The sequence below is a fragment of the Protopterus annectens genome, chromosome 8.part0 (assembly GCF_019279795.1).
Source record: "Protopterus annectens isolate FY-2018-M chromosome 8.part0, PAN1.0, whole genome shotgun sequence".
NCBI classification, from domain to species: Eukaryota; Metazoa; Chordata; order Ceratodontiformes; family Protopteridae; genus Protopterus; species Protopterus annectens.
This window is the reverse complement of record NC_056741.1, coordinates 1,268,685,704-1,268,707,380: the sequence shown is the minus strand read 5'-3', so window position 1 is coordinate 1,268,707,380 and position 21,677 is coordinate 1,268,685,704. Positions and strand designations below refer to the sequence as shown.

The 21,677-nt window shown below is 40.3% G+C and overlaps 1 protein-coding gene across 2 annotated transcripts in view; it reads left to right on the top strand.

The window, feature by feature from the left end:
* The window catches only part of ATP1A3 (ATPase Na+/K+ transporting subunit alpha 3), a 769,164-nt gene that overhangs the window by 622,787 nt on the left and 124,700 nt on the right, over nt 1–21,677 (top strand). For both annotated transcript variants that reach the window (XM_044080787.1, XM_044080788.1), the window contains exons 17-18: nt 9,585–9,739; nt 12,128–12,251. In XM_044080787.1, the coding sequence (XP_043936722.1) occupies nt 9,585–9,739; nt 12,128–12,251 (279 nt within the window). The remainder of the gene's footprint in view (nt 1–9,584; nt 9,740–12,127; nt 12,252–21,677) is intronic.

The following is a 21,677-nucleotide window of genomic DNA, read 5'->3' as shown; positions in this document are numbered from 1 at the left end:
AAATGAACCAGAGTTAGAGCCCCATCAAGCAGCTCAGCCATGCTACTCAGCTGTATTTTACTTTTACATAAACAATTTACCAGATGATTTATCTAGGAGTTAGTCAAGCAGAAAACTTGCACCGCACCAGGGCTTACTTTCCGGTGGACCGTGGGGGAAGGTGGGAAACCTAGCTCTAAATAAAATGCACACATGGTGTGAATACAGTGAGCAAAAACAATTCTTTAAGAGTAGTATTTTGCAGACACTTTATCAAGCCCCCCCCCCGGCCATCTAAAACTTAAAAATGGACACATCTGTTAAAATGTTGCCCCCACCAATCACTTAAATGTAAGTAAAAATTTCAGCTTTATCTCTTGAAACTAATAAAAATATTATTTTATATTAGGACAATTGCACCTGTTCTTAAAGAATTCACTACTACTTCTTCTTTTGGCTTTTCCCGGTTAGGGGTCACCACAGAGGATCATCTGTCCACTCATGACTGGCAGTGGAGTTTTATGGTGTCGAGTTGCCAGCCCAACCTTCCACAGAAGGCACACACATGCACGCACTCACACCTAGGGCCAATTTAGAGTGTTCAATCCACCTACAGCATGTATTTGGGATGTGGGAGGAAACTGGAGCACCCAGAGGAAACCCACGCGACCACAGGGAGGACATGCAGTCTCCGCACAGAAGGCACCCCAGCCAAAGATCGAACCAGAGAACCTCTTGCTGTGAGGCAGCAACACTAACCGCTGCACCACCATGGCTGCCGATAAAGGGATTCACTACTAAATATCGAAATTCCACAATCCCAAGACTCTGAATACTGACGAACAGAATCTCGAGATTGCGCAATCTCGAAAACAGTGAATGGAGATTGTCATACAGTGCAGAACGGGAATATTGCCATTCACTCCACTGTAGTGCAATCTCAGAGGTGGTGTATTTAAGTTGCAGGGTGTGTATGTGGGGATGCATGGGGGTTTGCCCCCCCTGTATAAACATTAGTACATTTGGTTTTGTTTTACTTTTTTTTTTTTTTTTTTTTTTTTTTTAGTTCGAGATTCTGCAATCTCGAGATTCTGCTCATCTGTTTTCAGAGTCTTGGCATTGTGGAATTTTGATATTTAGTAGTGAACCCTCTTGGTGCTGCGGTAATCCGTGGTGGTGGTGCTGCGGTAGCGTTGTCACCTCACAGTAAGACACTGTCCGGTTCGACTCTCAGTTAGAGCGTCTTCTGCATGGAGACATGCGTGAATGGGCGTACCTTCGTTGAAGGTTGTGTGTCAGGGCTGGCAACTCGGTACGTAAAAATCAACTGCCAATCATTAGTGGACCGGAGTTCCACTGTGGTGACCCTTAACCGGGAAAAGCCGAAAGTCACAACAAGTAGTGAACCCTCTTAAAGGCATTAATTTAGACAGTTGTAGACATAATATGACCTAAAAAAATATTGATATGATGCTCAGAAAAAAATGTACTCAGAAGAGTACAAAGAGTATGCCTGGCTACACACACACACACACACACACACACACACACACACACACACACACACACACACACACACACACACACACACACACACACACACACTCACGTGTGCACACACAGTGCCACAGTAATGGGAGGTAGAAGTACAGCTATAAACTAGGAAATAGAACAAGCTGGGCAAATTTAATGTGCCCTTCCTGTGGAATCTTCCTGCATACTTTGGTAATTGATCCATCATTTACTGTGCAGTGTAATTGTTCTGTGGGCAGCATAGTGGTGCAGTACGTGGCACTGCCACCTTATAGCCAGAGGTTCTCTGGCTTGGTACTCTGCTAGGGTGCCATCTTTGTGGAGTCCATATAATCTGTTTGTGCTCATAGTTGTTTTCTTTACGTTCTCCATTTCTCTGCCCCCAGCCAAAGATATCGCAGTAGGTGGACTGGTGACTCTAGAGTATTTTTGTGTGTGTGTCTGTGTGTGTGTGTGTGTGTGTGTGTGTGTGTGTGTGTGTGTGTGTGTGTGTGTGTGTGTGTGTGTGTGTGTGTGTGTGTGTGTGTGAGAAATGTAAGAAAGACATGACAATCGACTTCTGTTCCATACTTGCGAACACTATGAATTTTTTCAGATGTGTATGCAACTCAACAGCCCTGGACAACTGGATAGTTGTTATGCAAACTAAGCAGCAGTTTCTTTTTTAGTCCCTCACAACATAATATTGTTTTGTTTTAATGCAGATACAGACCAATACCGAGCATTTAACCTACCTAGTCTACCCTGCTTTGTAATAACTGATTAAGCTGCAGGTTCTGCTTAACCAACGGTAGCTTTCTTTTTCACATCCTTCTTCAGAATTACCTTATGTTTATCCCATGCTTATTTGAATCATGCCACAGTTTTTAATCTATTTTCTCATCAGTAAGGATACTTGAATAATTCCCTGATTGCCTACTGCATGTGGTGAAAAATAAACAAATGGCAAATTAAAGAACCTTGATCATGCAAAGTACATGTTATAAAAGAGTGGTGACCAAGAAAGCTGATGTAAACGACCTGATGGTCTCTTTGAACAGTTTGAGTACAACTCCTAAAGCAGCAATATTTAAAACTTGAAATACTCCATAGTTTGTGATTTATGGAGGGGGAGTGAAGCCCCTCCTCCACCCTTATTTATGGTCTATTCCTCCATATCACTACCGCATAATTATTCTACCTTGCTGGTTGTACATCCCTGGAGAAATAAACCACAACAGTTCATAAACTGTATTAAAACATGCTAATACCCAAATAAAATCTATGCTGAGCATTGTCTCAAAATCAAACACAGCTGCAAATCTGTTAAGCACTTTTGTCTTTTAATTTAAACTTCTTCAGAACCAAGTTACAAAACACAAACAATGCTTAAATAAACTGAGCCTTGTCATATCATTTAAAGCTATATACCAACCCTTTTTTAAAGACCTGAACTAAACATAATATATAATAAATATGAAAAAATTAGGAGGACACAAAAGTGTGGAAGATATAATGTCCCTATATTAATAAATGTAGGAGGATTAACGCTAATGTTATAGAAAACATTCCACAATACTCAGTACAATACAATTGTTGGACAAAGGTAGTACTTTATCTGGCTTGCTGTGAAACATGCGCTGTGTTTTATATTGGCAAAACAGAAGATTGTTTAAGATGCATTTACAGCATGTATACAGTTTTAATAAAAAAAGATGCAGTTAGTGCATTGATAGATGTGCACAAGTATGCCCTGACTTTAAGTTATTTTATTTTTAGTAATTGAAAAAGTAGAATATATATTGGTGCTAGGGAGGGATAGACTGGCAAAATGTTAGAAACACAAGAATTGAGTTGGCAATTAATTTCAAATGCTTGCATCAGACCAGGACTTAATTACTCAGTCATATTTCAAGTATTTTAAAATCAAATGCATCCAAGTTATAAGAAGATGATGCAATATACTCCCTTTTTAGAAAAATGTGGATGCATTTTGTATATATTTTTAATAAGTGATGTTCATGATTTTAATTTAGTAAGTTTATGATTTGTTATGACACTCATATAATTATACTTAAAGGATTGTATAGCTTTAATCGAGATGACTGGATTGATTATATACCATGGATTAGTTTGTTTAAGCATTGTTTGAGTTTTGCAACTTTGTTCTGAATTCAAAATTAAAAGGCAAAAGCACTTGACCGAATTACATCTGTGTGTAATTGCTTATGAGACAGTGCTGAAGGTATTTTTTATTAACCTTGTAGAAATGACGGTCCATGCCATCCTCTTGCCGCTAAGAATCATATATTGGGTACAATCAGGTTATATTGGATAGGCTTGTAAGGGCCCTTAAGCCGTTAGCCTAGTAATCTCCTATGAACCTATAGATGATTGTTTTGGTTGAAATTCAAATATTTACATCTTCTCTGAGGTTATACAATTTCAGAGGTAGAATAATTAAGTAACAAGAGGTATGGGTACATGGGGAATACCCCCCCCCCCCGTAAAAACTTAAAATTGTTCAGTATCTAACTTTGCTTGGTAAAAAAGTTGACATACAAAGATTGGGCTATACAAAATGATGCAGTATATATACTTACACATTAATATTTGGGGGCTGTGGCTATTGAAGCTTACATGTTTTAAAGTGCTTTGTATTCACCTTGCTGAAATCAACCTTATTATGTTTCAACTTAATCTTTGTTAACTGAGTGAAGTACATCCTTCATCAATCTTTCTGTGAAATACTACTTCCTAATGTTTCCTGGGAAACATAATTTTATAGGTTTCATAAGTTTTCATTCAAGGTTGTAGCTTACTAGCCTTTGAAAAGTTTGCCTGTAATTATTCTCGTTGGAGTTTTGTTTTGCTCTCATACTGTCATTTATTTCTAATGTTATTGCTGAGGTGCTTAACTTTACTGCAAGAAGCAATTTATTCCAAAGTTTAGCACTTAACGTTACTGCAAGAAGTAATTTATTCCAAAGTTTAGCCATTGCTTGGTATGACACCAGCATCTCACTTCCATCACTTTCTGGCCATTTTGTCTAGTGTCAAGATCAAAACTGTAAACAGACAGGCCCTATCTCTGTCTACCATGGAGCCAGCATTCTTATTCATCTTTTGCTTGAAAATGGCACCCATCATATGGATTCCCGTTAGGCACTTATAATTTCTAAATCTAGGTTGTTCATCTGATTTTCATTCTGTTTCTGCTATTGCCACACTGAAGGTCTACCATCAAGCAGGGACTGTCCATATTCCAAGAAATAACTAATACCGTAATAAATATGAATTCGACCTTTATGCATTTGATAAAAAATGTTCCATGCTTTCTTAAGCCATGTGATATTCTGTGTTTGAACATGGTGTCATGCAGTTGCAGAGTCAAACACATACATACATGCACTGATGGGTGCAATTGTTACCTTCCATACATTATTGTTTTTTGTGATTCAGTTCAGCCACATTATATCAAGTCAGATATAAGGTATTTCCAGTAGTTGCAGCATCTAACATTACACACAGTGCCAAACGCAATGTATAGAATGCCATCTCATAAGTGCCAGATGTCATCAACAGAGCATAGTGCAGTCTTAGCAGTGCTACACCTAGCATTAAAAGTGCTAAATACCATTCCAGCAATATCTAACATAATAAGGAATGTGAGGGAGCACATCAACAGGGCTAAACAGCAAATCAAAAATTTTGGAACAAATCACCAGCATTATGTAGTATAATGCTAGCAGTCCATTATGCAATGTAAGAAATATGTACTTTAACTTGATGTACTAAGTCTGTCCATTTATAGTTTTGTATGAACCTTAAGAAATATAGATTTTAACTTGAGAAGCTGACATCCTGAAGTACCTGTTCTGTCCATTTCTGTCAGTCACACATTTTTTTATATATAGAGTTTTTCAGACCCCTGGGTTAAGAGATTGTAGATGGGATTAAGAGAAAATAGAACAGCACAAGAGGGATATTATTGGTAAAATGATAAAAGAGTTAGATGAATCACTGCAGTTTTCCAGGAGAATAGGAAGGAGCAAGGAATAGAATTTGCATGGCACTTCAAATGTCAACACTTGAAAATGATTCAAGGTTATACACCTTTTTGGTTAAGCACATACACACACGCGCATACGCACATGCACGCGCGCATGCACATGCACACACACACACACACACACAAACACACACACACATGTGCGCGCGCACACACATACACACACTCTCACACACGCACATACATACACACACACTACAGTTATCTTGGTTTGTATCAGTTCAGTATGTCTGTAAATGTTTACTTTGCCTGTAAAGGGTATTTTCTCTTAAGAACCTATCCCAGACTTGGCACCAACTCCTATCCAAAGATTTGCTAAATTTGATGTTTTCCTTTCTCTGTTACCTCTCAGGTGAATTGTATCAGGTAGCTGTATCCTGGGCTTAGCGGTGCAGACTTAGGTGACCAACATCTGTGTAGAACCCACTAATGAAGGCCCTAACTGGTCATCAGAAAAGAGATCATACTATTCCATACTTTATAAAATGTGGGTCTATTAGATAAACAAACGCTTAAATGTTCGAATCTGTAAAAGTCGACCTTTAGAGATCGAACAGTTAAGTGTTCGAATATCTTTAAAAATAAAAAATAAATAAATAAAAGTAAAAAAAAAAGAAAGCCTCCCCTGCACCCCCCACACCCCATACTACTTAAATATACCAAGATCACGCTACAGTGTAGGTAATGGGAAATTTCCTGTTTCCGCTCTGCCGTGCACTGAAGTGCGATCTCAGAGTTGATATATTTAAGTATCGAGGGTGTGGGGGGTGCAGGGGGGCTTGCCCCCCTGCTAAAACCCTTTCATTTTACTTTTCTTTTTTTTTTTTTGCTTTATTTTATTACATTTTCGAATGCTTAACTGTTCAATCTCTAAAGGTCGACCTTTAAGAGATTCGAACATTTAAGCGTTCATCAATGTAATATAGACCCATAAAATGTACTGGCTGCTGATGACGTCAAGAATATTAAGATTTCTTATTGATCTTCAAGACGTCGCACAGGTTTGGCCTAAAATACTTCACCAGCCTTCTAGCCTCATACATTGTTGTGAAGTCTGTTCACTCTACTGCTGAGGAACTGATGTAGAATACAGTTTGTGATTGCAGGTAGCAGGTCATTTGGTTTGCTTTACACCTCAGTCTGCAGCTTGCTTTCCATTTTAAAGACTCTTTCTGTTTTGTTTTGTCTTTAACCAGACACTCTGAAATACCATTTCACTGTGATTATATTATTTTGATGTGATTATTGTAAATGTCTGTATTTTGTTCTGCTTTTAGGCACAATTTGTTTTAAAGGTGATTAACATTTAAAATATTTATTATAATAATGTGAGCTGCCTAGTTTGTAAAAAGAGATTAAAAAAATAAAGAGATCTGAGATGGAACCGAGGAAAGACATCACAGGTATTGTAAGCAATGAGATCTGCATTATTTGGGATTTCTCAGGCTTAACTGCTGCAGGAGATTGAGGGGATCAGATGTAATATCAGATTATTCACAGATCGTACTAAATTAGTGGCAATCTTGTTTATTCTTTTTCATTTGTTTTGAAAATGGCAGAGATCTACAGGGAGATCTGAGCAAGTCTGGAAGTGGATGGATTGTCAAGAAATGTAGACCTCAAAATCAGAGAACTGCATTTAGCTGGCTGAAGGAGCCAGCTGACGATTTGAAACTAAGTGTCTGATGACTCAGCTTAGTGGTAAATGTAGAGGTTTCCTTTCTACAGAAGGTACTTCATTGTGAACACTAAGGGCTAACTTACTTCGTTGTGGACACTAAGGGCTAACTTACTTCGTTGTGGACACTAAGGGCTAACTTACTTCGTTGTGGACACTAAGGGCTAACTTACTTCATTGTGAACACTAAGGGCTAACTTACTTCGTTGTGGACACTAAGGGCTAACTTACTTCGTTGTGGACACTAAGGGCTAACTTACTTCGTTGCAGACACTAATGGCTAACTTACTTCGTTGTGGACACTAAAGGCTAACTCTTGATATGCAGAAAGGAAATCTGGGCCAGTCAGATGGCCCTCCTGTGGGTAGAATGAGTGCATGAGTGTATGCACTTGCACATAGGAGTTGGACACTACACCCCATCTTCTAGGTACATAGCTGGAGCAGGTGGTTAGGAGCAACAATGAAAAATGTTTGACCCTGCATCTGTGAAAACTGCAGTTTCTCCCACTGAAAAGAATGGCTAGAATGATACGGTAGCACAAAAATAAAAAATACCTCCTAAAATTAGCATTTCTAACTAACATAAGAAGGTGGTGGCAAGGGTTCAAAGGAAAACTAATGTTAAGTGAGATGTATCTTCCAGCCACTATGTAGGTCTTTGGTAAAGTTAGGTTTGCTATCTTAAATGCAAAGCTGAACCCCTCATCAAATCAGGAATATGAAAAATGCTAAGGGGATTCTAGGGCAAATCAGCAAAATGATAAGGGAGGCAGAATATATAATTAGAAAGAGTGAAAGATACTCAGACTTATCAACTTGGAGTAGAGATCAAAGTAGATATTATAAAGATGTGTAAGGGACATGTCAGAGACAAATTTAGGAAATGAAAATGGTAAAGAGGAACCATGTACAGTGTTTAAAAGAGGTAAAACTAAGAAGGCATAAAAGGAGATTCTTTTAAACTGTTGAATGTTTCAGGTTAGCTGGGTTATATGGGAAAAGGAAGGCAAAAAAGGGGCAGCTCCTTAGGAATGAACTGTTCCTTCAGACAGTGTTGATGGGCCATTACCATATTTCTGTCTGCAAAAGTCACACACACATACACACACACACACACACACACACACACACACACACACACACACACACACACACACACACACACACACATACACACACACACACACACACACACACACACACACACACACACACACACACACACACACACACACACACACACGTGTGTGTGTGTGTGTGTGTGTGTGTGTGTGTGTAGATATATATATATATCTTTCTTGGGAGATCTGATACACCAGCACATCTTAAATAATGTCTTTTGATTTCATGAGGTGTCCCTTTTTACTGAACTTTAGCCAGTTCAAAAGAATAAATGTACTATGTCTTAATTTGTTTGTAATCTGCAGATGGAAAAGTTTTTCTGTGGGGCGGTTTTATATTTAGTGGTGACATCATCATATGTTACCATATCAGAAAGCAGAGCTGAAAAAGGCAGTTGGGTATTAGCCAAAATGTCTAAATTGTCATTAGTGTAATTTTATTGGGGCACTTCACTGTGCCCTTGTACAAGCCGCTATTCTGGCCTTCATCACAGGGTCAGTATCAAAATCATGATAAGTTGTCATTCACCATATGTATTTTTGCTGAAGGTTTGACACTGCTTGCAAAGCTTTTGTACGTGGGTATACCCTTAGAGCTTTTGTACATGGATACACCCTTAGAGCTTTTGTACGTGGGTATACCCTTAGAGCTTTTGTACATGGATACACCCTTAGAGCTTTTGTACGTGGGTATACCCTTAGAGCTTTTGTACATGGATACACCCTTAGAGCTTTTGTACGTGGGTATACCCTTAGAGCTTTTGTTCATGGATACACCCTTAGCTCTGAGGTGCAGCAACCTTGGAGATGATTATGTCAAGCAGAGAGTACAGGTGTATCTCCCAGCATGTGGGATATAGGGAATTTGCTCACAACAGAAAACAAAAGATTTTTAAATGTTTCAGCAAAAGTACACTTACATTCAGCAAGACTACTTTTGCATATTTTATTATTGTTTTTCCTTTCGGGAGCAACGTATTAGTTTGCAGCAGAGTACATTTTGTTGATGTAATGTGATTCCAGTCTTATTTAGTACATCTATAAACAGGAATGGTATGCCAGTAAAAACATTTTGTAATAAAGCACAAATTCCATAACTGATAGAGTGGCTGTAAATATGTATAATTATAGATGTTTGACTTTTAGTAGGTAACAAGTACAGTATATCCTTTTTGACCTGTTTGCTTTCCTTCTTTCGTTTCATGCTTTTCCTCTGCTAGGTCGTCTGATCTTTGACAACTTGAAAAAATCCATTGCCTACACACTGACCAGTAACATTCCTGAGATTACACCTTTTCTTCTCTTCATTATGGCGAATATCCCCCTGCCACTGGGCACTATTACCATCCTCTGCATTGACTTGGGCACTGACATGGTGAGTGCGCTTCAGCAAGTTTTCCTTCTTCTAGCTGCCCTGGTCCCTAGTTTCCTGGACACAGAACTTACTAAGTAGTCTAATGAAAACTTCATTTTTTATCATTTAGTTTTGTTTAAGTAATGCAGCAAGTCCTGAAACACCAGAATATATAGAATAATGGACTAGTGTCTTGATTAGTTTTAGTGTGACAGATGACAGCCAAGCTAAAAGGCATAAGGGAGATTTTTAAAAAGATTTAAAGCTCTCAGGAGTTGTAGATTAGCAGATGGATATCCAGTGGCTCATTAATCCTCAGAAGTAAATTAGACAGTAAAATAGATGATTATGATAAATTTCATTGAGGTTGGCATAATGATTAAGGTATTTCTCTTACAAACAAAAGGTGCAGGGTTTGATTCTCATATGGGGTCATTGGTTAGGCTTAAAATGGCTCACAAGAGCAGTTAGCCTTGTACTCGCCTAAGAAGCTATGAACCTGTAAAACCTGCAGTGCAAGACATCATACTGAGCTGAAAGTATGGCCACCCATACTTTGGATTAACTATCGCTCTTGGTAGACATGGTATTAAAACATATATATATATGCTGGGCAGATCAGTCTACCCTTCAAGAAAGTAACACAGTTCCAGCTGATATTCTACAGTGAATAATCAGATGACTGAATAATATATGATAGTTGTTAGATTTAACTACTACTAAGCTTTCTTCATCAATACAGTTGCTTTCCGTCAGTTCAAGGACAGCTGACATTTTGCTGATATTTGAGCAGCTCTCATTTTCAGGTCTGGAACTGAAACCACTGCAAAGTCTAATTTGTGTAAAGCAGTAAAGAGCTTGGAAATGTAAAGTAACCTGCATGTTATATAGATATCCCTCCGCTTTTACCTCCTGTTTGGATTACATCAGTGTAGTCCCACAAAGAGGATCACTGTAATAGTAACCAATGACATTTAAGTTTATCCATCTTCTGTATCCTATTTTGTGGCTAGATTTTTTTCAAAAAGAGACCCTCTTTCCTGTGAGGAACTATTGCAGGTCTCACACAACCCAAGCAAGATACTGATGCTAATGATACATAACTGTCTTATGTAGCCTTGTTGTTCTTTGCTGTCTTATAGGTTCATAAGTAAGTATTAGACTAGCTGCCCTTGCTGACCATTTTAACCATCGCAAATGTTCCTTTTTGTGCTCAATTTAACCTATCCCATTTGGTTTTAGATTGGTCTTGCCTATCCCATGGTTGATAATTATATATTACCCCTAATGAGAATAACTGGAATTATACCATAGATAACTTTAAGGGATCCATATATGGGATAAGCATTTAGGAGCTGTCTGTGTCCATTAGTAGTATAAGAGGCAGTCCTGGGGTACATTTTCTGTTTTTCATTCATAAGTATAAGCTGCACTTGGGGAGTCTGTTCCACAGCAGTGATATCCTCTATGAAGTATATCTGTCCCTCCAAACTATTCTGTTGATGTTACAGAAGAGGGTTAGATCCCTAGAATGAGTATTTTTTATGCCATTTGACTTGCTTATGTGCAATAAATCCATTAGTACTGGGTCAGTGGATGCCTTGTTGCACAACACAGGTCACCTCTTAGCAATCTGTAGGATACCATGTATAGTGACAGGGCATGTATTTTTTCCACGTAGGACATGTTGTTTGGGCCTTGTATCCTTTTAGTAAGGTATATCTGTGGGTGTTCCAGTTGTTGCATGTGTCTGGACAGATACATGCCAAAGGGGCATTATATTAAATGACTGGCGTAATGAGGACTGAGTAAAGGGGGATAATGACATCCCCAGATCTAGACACAGTCCCTTTGTTTATAAGGTGTGCAAAATAGAAGGAGATTCTTACAATAGACACATGTTGGTCAAAAGTTAGAGCACTGTCCACATAAGCTCCCAAATCCTAAGCAACTGAATCAGCTCTTAGGAGAGTATTATCTTCAGTGTCCCTTGTCATTTCTGAGAACTCTTGGCCCCAAGAAATGACAGCTATATTATATTTATATGGTGGCTCATACTATGCTTACTTTTTAAGAAAATTTTAAAGATCTTTTCTGTCATAACTATAAATAAGGACATATTCAAGAAACAGACAAAAATTAGAGGGCTTCAATGTCAATAAACAAATGTGTTTGTACCAGGTAAACATGCCAAAAGACAGATGTGAATAGTGATTATGTTATGTGGTTCAGGACTACTGTGTGGAAAAGTACAAAAACTCAATTTAATCAGTGCTCTAAGTGTAAGTTCCAGGCCTATATCAGAAGGTTGCATGACCAGATTAACAAAACTGAGAAGATCAAATCTCAGAACATTTTTTTAACTAGTTCTCATGTATTGTCATGGTGTTGTAATCTTGTTAATCCCAGGTACCTGCAATCTCATTGGCATATGAAGCTGCAGAGAGTGACATCATGAAGAGGCAACCTCGTAACCCCAGAACAGACAAGCTAGTAAATGAGAGGCTAATCAGCATGGCCTATGGACAGATTGGTATGTGTATTTTGGTTATTTTCCACTCTTGTACTGTACTGTACTGGTGTATGAATTTCTAGTCCCCCATTATGACCTTATCCATGAGACTACCAAACCTAAGAAGCACTATGTGGAACTCTGGTTTCATAGGACAACTGTAAGTAAAATATAAAGGGAAAACTTTGTGTGTGTGTGTGTGTGTGTGTGTGTGTGTGTGTGTGTGTGTGTGTGTGTGTGTGTGATTTTATATGTTATATGCATTTTACCCCTTTTTGTAGAGGCATACTTGGCGTCACACAACCTTTCATATAACTGGGGGCAAGGGAGATCTGCCAGGTCCTTAATCTATCTCCATTTTCTGTTTAAACTCAGATGCTCTTGACTTTTGTTCTTGTTAGGTTGTTAAATCTCACACTATCCACCTCTACTTTGTTCAGACTTTTTAGCAACTCACTCCAAAACCTAGAGCACTGAACTTTGTTTATTATCTACCAATACCTGTTATTTTGAACTGGTGTTTCATGTCAAAGACGTGGGAGGGAACACAGGATGATAGTATGTAAATATTTATCTATTTAATTAAGTGGGAAGATCCACATCCAAGATTCCATTACAAGAAGAAAACTACATGCTACAGGAGGTATTCTACAATTAAACTATATACAATCATTATTCATCCAATTTGCATTATGTAGTCCTAAACATTGTAACATGAGAATTTGAAATTTTTACTTAAATGTGTTACATGAAGTAAATTTAAAAAAGCAAATACTAATATAGATTAGATGCAAATGCAGCATGGTAATATGTGTGTGCGACATAGTTAAGGAATGGAACATTCTGGTGATTCTGCAGATGCACATACCAGTTGTTCAGGTGTAATACCCAAGGTAAAGAAGTGGGCAGAAATGATAGTGGGCAAAACATTAGTAGGAGGCAGTCAGGAGAGCATGATCAAGTAGATGTAAGGAACAGGGAGCAGGTGAGGCTGGCTGGGCTTAGGTACATGAGGACATAGGGTCATAGGATCATAGTACATTACTAGGCTATTGGCCCTGAGGCCCTTATAAGCCTAGCCAAGAGTTTAGCCCATGTATAAACAAGTCAGAACCCAATGTCCCTGTCTGGCAGGCACACAGGTGGAATCCCAGGGTGTATTTTCTGTTTCCCATCCACTTATCCAGGTTGTGCTTAAAAAGGGATAATGAGGTACTCTGCTTGACGTGGACAGGGAGTCTATTGCACGGATGGGGGAGTCTCTGAGACACAAATCTGACCCGCCAACAAGTCCTATTGGTGTTACAGACCAGGTTGAGGTCATGCATGTGGGTTACTCAAGTGAAGCTTGATTTGTGGATATGCAGCAGTCCCATAAGGTGGGGTCTGAGATTGCTTTGTATGCCAGATAGAGGTCACTTCTGAGAAGTCTATATGAAATTAAGTAGAGAGACAGGGCTCTTAGCCTATCTGTGTCGGATAGATGTTTGAGGCCCTGGATTCTCCTGGTGAGGAACCTCTGTGGTCTCTCCAGCTGTTACATGTGTTTTGCGAGGTACTTGCTGAAAGGGGTATTGTACTCAATAATGAGCCTTATAAGGGAAGAATACAGGGATGTTATGACCTCCTTGCCCCTTACTTATAAGGTGGGCCATGTAGAAAGCTTTCTATACAACGGAAGCAACATGGTGGTCAAAATTCAGGTTGCTATCAACGTGGATGCCCAAATCCCTCATGACTGATTGGGTGCTTAGGACATTGCTATTAATGTAATAATTTGTGGGACATCACTCTCCCCAAAGGGGATGATAATGCATTTTTTGGTATTCAGCTTGAGACCTTTTTCTGTGACAGTCATTTGTTTGAGTGAAACCCTCTTGGAGGATATCCACATCAGTAGGGGAATTGATGACAGTACCCAGCCTGCAATCATCCGTGAGTATCTAAACTGTAACAACTACTTGCTACTGTTTAAAAGTAAAAAAAAAAAAAAAAAAATCCTTTTTTTTTTTAACTAAAGCTTGTGCCCTGTGGCACTCTGTGCAGGCAGGGTATAAGCTGTAGCAACTGTTTGCTACTTTTGTAGCAAACGGTTTCCTACAGTTTAAAAGAAGTCATTTTTTCATAAAAAAAAATGTGGAAGTAGGGGCAGGGGTAGGGCACAGAAACAGGACCTGAATGGCTGGGGCAGGAAGGAGGGAGGGGGCAGTGCCAGTAGAAGGAATTGCTGTTCAATGTAAGAGCTGGGGGAGTGTGGATATAACTAATAAACCAATCACTGCAATATAGTGGTGGACTAATTGCAATAAAGTGCTTTTTTTGTTTGTTTTTGCTCTTCACTTGAAGAGCTGAGGGGGTAGGGTGCCGGTTTGTGATATTGGCACAGGGTGCTCGTTAAGCCATCTATACTTAAAGCAAATGGGGACGGGTAAGCAAAGATGGCAATTATTAGAGCAGGTGAAGAGAAAAACAGAAAAGTGGTGGCTGCAGAACACTGCGAAAAGGGCAAAAACCTTTGAAAAATAATCTGCTGGCTTGCACATAATACAACACATGGTAAAACACTGTGACTTTTAATTTACTAACGAAAGCTTCTTGACCACCAGTACTTAAAGACATTTGTGTGTATGTGTGTGTGTAAATGAAACAATGTTAAAACACTTGTGGAAAAGGAAAATATACACAAGTATGTAGAAATGACAATACACTTGAAGAAAAAGCATAAATGAGAAGTATGAGTAAAGTAGAGAAACTTGTATATTAACAACTATTTGCTACTGTTTAACTGTGGAGTAACTGTACTATTTAACTGTGGAGGCTGCCCACTAAAGTGTGCTAGCCTGTGTAACTAATTTATCACTGTCTCTGCATTTTCTGTGTATTTCTACAAAAAAAACAAAAAATAATCCTTGTTTTCCCGCCTTTCTCAACTAGTTTAGACCAGTATACAGGCATTGCTGTATTCTGGGCTGTGGTGTAGTTCCTGTGTTGTCCATTACCTTACTTGGATAGAAGGAAGTTTCTTTGCTCACCAGTGGGAGTGGGGAGCCTTGAGCAGCCTACCTGTCCTTGGGGGAAGTGACCTCAGCACAAGAAGCTGTAGTAATTGGTTGTTTGGGACCATTCCTAGCTCTTTTGTAGTTCACTGCTTAAAATCCACCTCTGGGCATTTTTTTCTGGCTATACTGCTCAGGCAAGCTCCACGTGGGTTTACAGAGTGGTCCTAGCAGCAAGGAACTCGAAAAAGCGACTACCTTCTGGATTTAAGTATATTTGCTTTTTTCCACTGGAAATAGCTTCTGTTGGTTACTTTAAACTAGCCTGAACTGTTTTTTCTGATTACTGCATTTATTTTTAAATCTGCACTTAAAGTTACATTTAGTCGAATTTAATCGAAAGTTTGCTTGTTTGTTTAATTTAACTGTGGAGGCTGCCCACTAAAGTGTGCTAGCCTGTGTAACTAATTTATCACTGTCTCTGCATTTTCTGTGTATTTCTACAAAAAAAAAACAAAAAAATAATCCTTGTTTTCCCACCCTTCACAACTAGTTTAGACCAGTATACAGGCATTGCTGTATTCTGGGCTGTGGTGTAGTTCCTGCGTTGTCCATTACCTTACTTGGATAGAAGGAAGTTTCTTTGCTCACCAGTGGGAGTGGGGAGCCTTGAGCAGCCTACCTGTCCTTGGGGGAAGTGACCTCAGCACAAGAAGCTGTAGTAATTGGTTGTTTGGGACCATTCCTAGCTCTTTTGTAGTTCACTGCTTAAAATCCACCTTTGCATGGCTTTGCGCGGTCGTGCGCATAGCGCAGCGCCGGTTAAACAAGGTTAAACTTGGTTAAACAAGGTTAAACTTTTTCTGGCTCCGCCAAGTCTGCTGTTCAATTTTTCCCTTAGAACTGTTCTACTTGCAATCTAAACAGCCTATACTCTATCTGAAAAGCTCAGCACTTGCTCCTAAAGCATTTTTATACAGGTAAAGCACTCTTAAACAAAAGAAAGTACTTCATTCACCTAAATTCTGTTGAGTACACATCTCCCTATAGGTCCTTTCTGACTCAGTTACACAGCAATCTTTTTCACTATTTCTAGCATGTCGAAGGGTCAGTTGCTGGCGCCCTCTCCTGTTCAGCTGGTGAATCTAGAGTCTTGAGGCAATGTTACAATTGCCTCATGTACACAGACAACCCTCTCCTCCTCCCAACAAATACAAATATATGCGAGAGATGCAACTATATAGCCAAACTGGAGGCTGAGCTCTCTCAATTCAGTACTGGCAAGACCAGTCAGGAGGAGAAGGTAACCACGCACACCACAAACCCAGTCTCACATAGAACTATCACAACAGCAAACCAAACACATAAACACACAAAAACATACTTGGAGGCGCTGATTAAAAATCTACCAAAACAACAGAGGCCCCCAAAGCAGACACCCAAGCAACCACCACCTCAAGACATAGCACATGCAACACATAGTTCACAAAGTCAGTGTGCTAAACAGTCACAGCCCTTAAGGCCAAACAACATGCCAGACACACTTGTAATAGGTGACTCCATAGTCAGACACACTGACGTCCCGCTCACCAGACTGAACAAGGAAAAGGTCACAGTAAGCTGCCTATCGGGAGCTAGAATCCGCCACATAACACAAGCACTCAGGTCACTCCACAGCAAGTACAAATATGACTCAGTCATTGTACATGCCGGTGTGAACGACCTGAGACGTACCTCCCTGGACTACATGAAAAGAGACATAGAGGAGCTCTCTGATTATGTAGCCCAGGCCGGTATGACCCTGACCCTGAGCAGCATCTTACCCTCACCAAGAATGATGCCACAGTACAAAGACAAAATGATCAGTTTTAACAATTGGCTTAATTACTGGTGTCATTCTAAGGGGATCCAATGTCTGTCTGCTTGGGATGACATGCTTGACAAGCCACGCTGCTTCGCAAGGGATGGCTTGCACCTGTCACCCTGGGCTTCCGAATATTGGCCAAGGCTCTTGCCACCCCATAGTGCCTTTTTAGGCAAGGCTCAAATGACAAACCTACCTCCCTAGAAAACACAAGTGGAAAAAACTAAGGGTAATGCTGCTCAATGCCAGAAGTCTAAACCTCAAGATGCATGCCCTCGAAGCCCTCCTCAGTATGGAGAACATCGATGTCTGTGCGGTAACTGAAACCTGGTTCAAGGCTCCTGAGAGCACCCCAGCACTATCAGGTTTTACCTCATATCATGCTTTCCGGCCCCAAAACTTGGACCGAACCACAAAAGGAGGGGAGTATCCATTTTCATCAAAGATACCCACACCTCCAGGTTAGTGGCAATGCACGAAGCATCGGAGACTATCCAGGTGCAACTAACCATAGGCAAAACTGCCTTACAGTTTGTAGCATGCTACAGACCACCCTCTCAAACTCAGGAACCCCACACAGCCTTCCTGAAGACACTGGAGAGTATGAATGTCTCTCCAAATACCATCATTTTGGGAGACTTCAACTACCCAAACATAGACTGGGAACATTACTCAAGCCCCAACACCCTAGCCCAAAGGTTCCTAGAATTCATAAACTCAAATGCAATGGAACAACTAGTCACCATTCCCACAAGAGGAGACAATATACTAGACCTGATCATCACAAACATGGGGACAAAATGCTCCACACGGAAGTATATCCCTCCTTGGTAAGATCAGACCATAAATTAATCTCACTGGAAATCCACATACCCCCCCCCACCCCTCCCCAAAAGACCACAGTGAAGAACTTCTCAAAAGCAAACTTCACACTTCTTAAGACTGAAGTGGTATCCTTCAAGGCCCCTGGGCCAGTGGAAACCACAACCCACACTGCTGAATCCTTTGCAAATGCCTTCTATGGGCACCTTCAAGAATGCATGGATCATGCAATCCCAAATAAAACCAAGACCCATTCCCCAAAGGCAGGCGCCGGTCTGGTGGACCCCAGCCATAAACAAACTTTACAACAGGAGGAGGAAGCTACTACATGACAGAGCAAAATCCCTAAAAGGGAAGGCGTCTCTGATCAGTACTAGCAAAAACTACGATCACTCATAAAATCATCCAAGGCCAACTTTGAGAGAAAAATCGCAAAAGACACAAAAGACAATCACAAGGCCTTCTTTAGCTATGTTAGAAACCTGGGTGGAAACTCCCAGATATGCTCAGAGTTAGTCCAAAATGACACAAAATACACCGAACCCACTGACATTGCCAACATTCTGGCAGACAGGTTCAGTGCAAATTTCTCCTCCCTCCCCAAAAGGAGAAATAACTATCCCAGCAGAGTGTAGCCTCCTAACATCTCAGATGCCCAGGTGAGAGCCGCCTCTCTAAAGCTAAAACACAGCATCAATGGGACCGGATGGTGTCCCGGCTGTGTGCTACATGAACTCCAAGAGGAACTAAACCCACACATAAGGCTGCTGTTTAATCTTAGCCTTACTACAGGATACGTACCCAAAGAGTGGCGTACGGCAACAGTGGTCCCACTTCACAAAGGCGGTGCTTCTATGGACCCTGGAAATTACCGCCCCATAAGCTTGATGAGCCTGGTCTGCAAAGCTATGGAGAGGATCATTATGGAACTCATAAACAAAGACATTGGGGACCTACAGACATTGGATCCTACCCAATTTGGCTTTGTCAAGGGCAGATCCTGCCTTCTGAACTTGGTCGACTTTTTTGAAACAGTCACTAAGGCCATTGATGAGGGTAAGGCAGTTCACACAGCCTACCTTGACCTTGCAAAAGCCTTTGACACAATACCCCACTCGGGCATCATAGACAAACTCACCAGCTTAAATGTAAACCCATATGTCACAAGATGGGTTGCAAACTGGCTCAAGGACAGAACCCACAGGGTCAGAGTTGCTGGAGTTATGTCAGACTCTAAGCCTGTCACAAGCGGTGTCCCACAGGGCTCAGTCCTGGGACCCCTCTTGTTCGGCATTTATTTTTCCGAGGTACAGGCAAACATAGGAGGATTGTGGCTGACAAAGTTCGCAGATGACTGCAAACTGGATGCCATAATTGATACTCCAGCGGACACAAACATCCTTCAGAGAGGCCTCATAGAAATGGATAATTGGTGCCAGAGCCATGGCCTTAAGCTGAACGCCAAAAAATGTATAGTCATACCCTTTGGGAAAAACAAGGTACCGACAAATTACCACATAGGCGGTAATCCATTAAGTGCGGAAGAGGTAATCAGGGACCTAGGGACCCAGGTTGACAGTAACCTCTCATTTGACACTCACATTGCCAAAGTGGTTAGGAAGACCTTCTATATTGCCCACCTTATCATGAAGGGTTTCACATCTAGATCAAGAGAGGTCATTGTGCCCCTGTACTCTTCTCTTATCAGGCCAATGATTGAGTACAATGCCCCATTTGGGATGTATCTCACCCGACACCTGCAGCAGTTGGAAAGACCCCAAAAGTTCCTCACCAAGAGGATAAAGGGTCTTAAACATATGTCATATGCCGCCCGACTGAAAAACTCCAGCTCTATTCAGTCGCATACCGCCTACTCAGAGGTGATCTGTGCCTGACGTACAAGGCCATGTCCAATCCTGAATTAATGGACATGCTCCACCTCAGAAAATCCAAATCCATCAGAGCCACGAGAACAAGTGACTTAAACCTCAACACAGAAATAAATAGGACGTGCTGGAGGGACAGATTCATAACCCAGAGGCTCCCTACACTCTGGAACAGAATCCCAGTCCATGTTAGGCAGAGCCCCTCACTGACTCTATTCAAGAGAAATCTCGACGAATGGATGGGAGATCGTAGGTTTACCCCGGGGGTCATCTCTGTGTCACTACTAGACAGAGGCATAGTAAACTAAACCCTAAAAGGGCATAGTATTCTCATCCTAAGGGGTGGTGTAAGCCACATACACTCTGGCTAGGCTTATAAATGCCTTAGGGCAGATAGCCTAGTACAAACCTATGAACCTATGATGGTATGTGGATGGGTATCAAAGGGGATAAAAATGAATATTAAAATGTGTAACTGAGAGATTTAACAGTGTTAGAATTTTAATAAAAAAATAAGAAGAAATGGGAAAAAAGAGAAAGATATTATATCACTTGCAGACAAATTAAAAGAAAGTAAATTAAGAAGGGAGAAAAAGAATTTCATCTGCACTAGGAATAAAGCAAAATAAAAAAAATGCTTCTTTTGATGTTTCATGAGCAAGCAGGTAAGACAATAGAATGGCCAGCTCCCTTAGAAGCAAATGAAAGGATCACAACTAAATGTGGGGAGACTGTTAGACAATTTGCAGACTTATGATCAGTTTTAGCTCTCAGAGGATAAAGAAAGTTGCAGTTAGCTTATAATGTAGGAAATAAGTTAGAGAGTATCAGAGTAGATGTAATTATTTAATATACAACTAGTAGGTTGAATACAAATAAATAATTAAACAGTGATGGTATTATAAACATGGAAGCCAAAGAATTATGGAGTGCAACCTGAAGAAAGGAGTTTTAAGGGGAGACATATTAGTGGATCTGTTTAACATTTCACTGGCAAGGCAGCATTTTGGGTATATGGAAGGCAATTTCAATACCAGTCTGTAAAGACAACTGTAATACTTTTCATTGGAAAACTGCAGTTCAGTCAGTCTACTTAATGCACTGTACACTGTTTGGAACCATAGCTAGGTCTTCCAGTGTCATGTGTGGTTCCTCGATCTGGTGCCCCCTCAACAATAAGTTAAGGACAACAAAAAAAAAAAAGGTCCTCTCTCTTTGCTGAGGACCAAAAAAGAGTGCTCTTTAAACTGTAAGAAGCTGCATGCTACAAAAGTTACAAGTGGCTTGTTGCTTTTAAAAATAAATACCACACACAAGATGCTGAGTGCTTCATCGAATGAAGTATCAGCATGGATTTCTGAACCCCAGAATAGCACTATAATGCACAAGGAGCACTGAAGCGGTTCAAGCCTAATCGACTGTGGTATCGACATTCAGAAACTGAATACTGGCACTGTCGATCACGCCCCCTGAAACCTTGCATCCAGGGCAGCTGCCCCCCTTTTGCCCTTCCTTAGCTACCCCTCTGAGACTGATATGGCCAGCTATATTTAGAACCTGTACTTGGTAATATATTGAGGTTTTTGATACCATTATGAGCATGAGTTTAGTTTCATTAAGAAGAGATGGCATGCCCCCTAATAATTGATAGATCCAGAACTTGGTATCAAGGAGTAGATCAGTGACATCAGGTGGATGTGCCCCCCCTTGAGTAAAACAAGAGGGACATGTGATGTTAATGTCATTAAATATGGTAAATAGCTATGAATAAACATGTCATGCATTGGTGAGGGGCACAGCTGAGGAAAATAAGATGGCACATATGGTTTAAAAACACATAGTAAGCCATGCAAAAAGATCAGGGGTGTTACAAGACTCA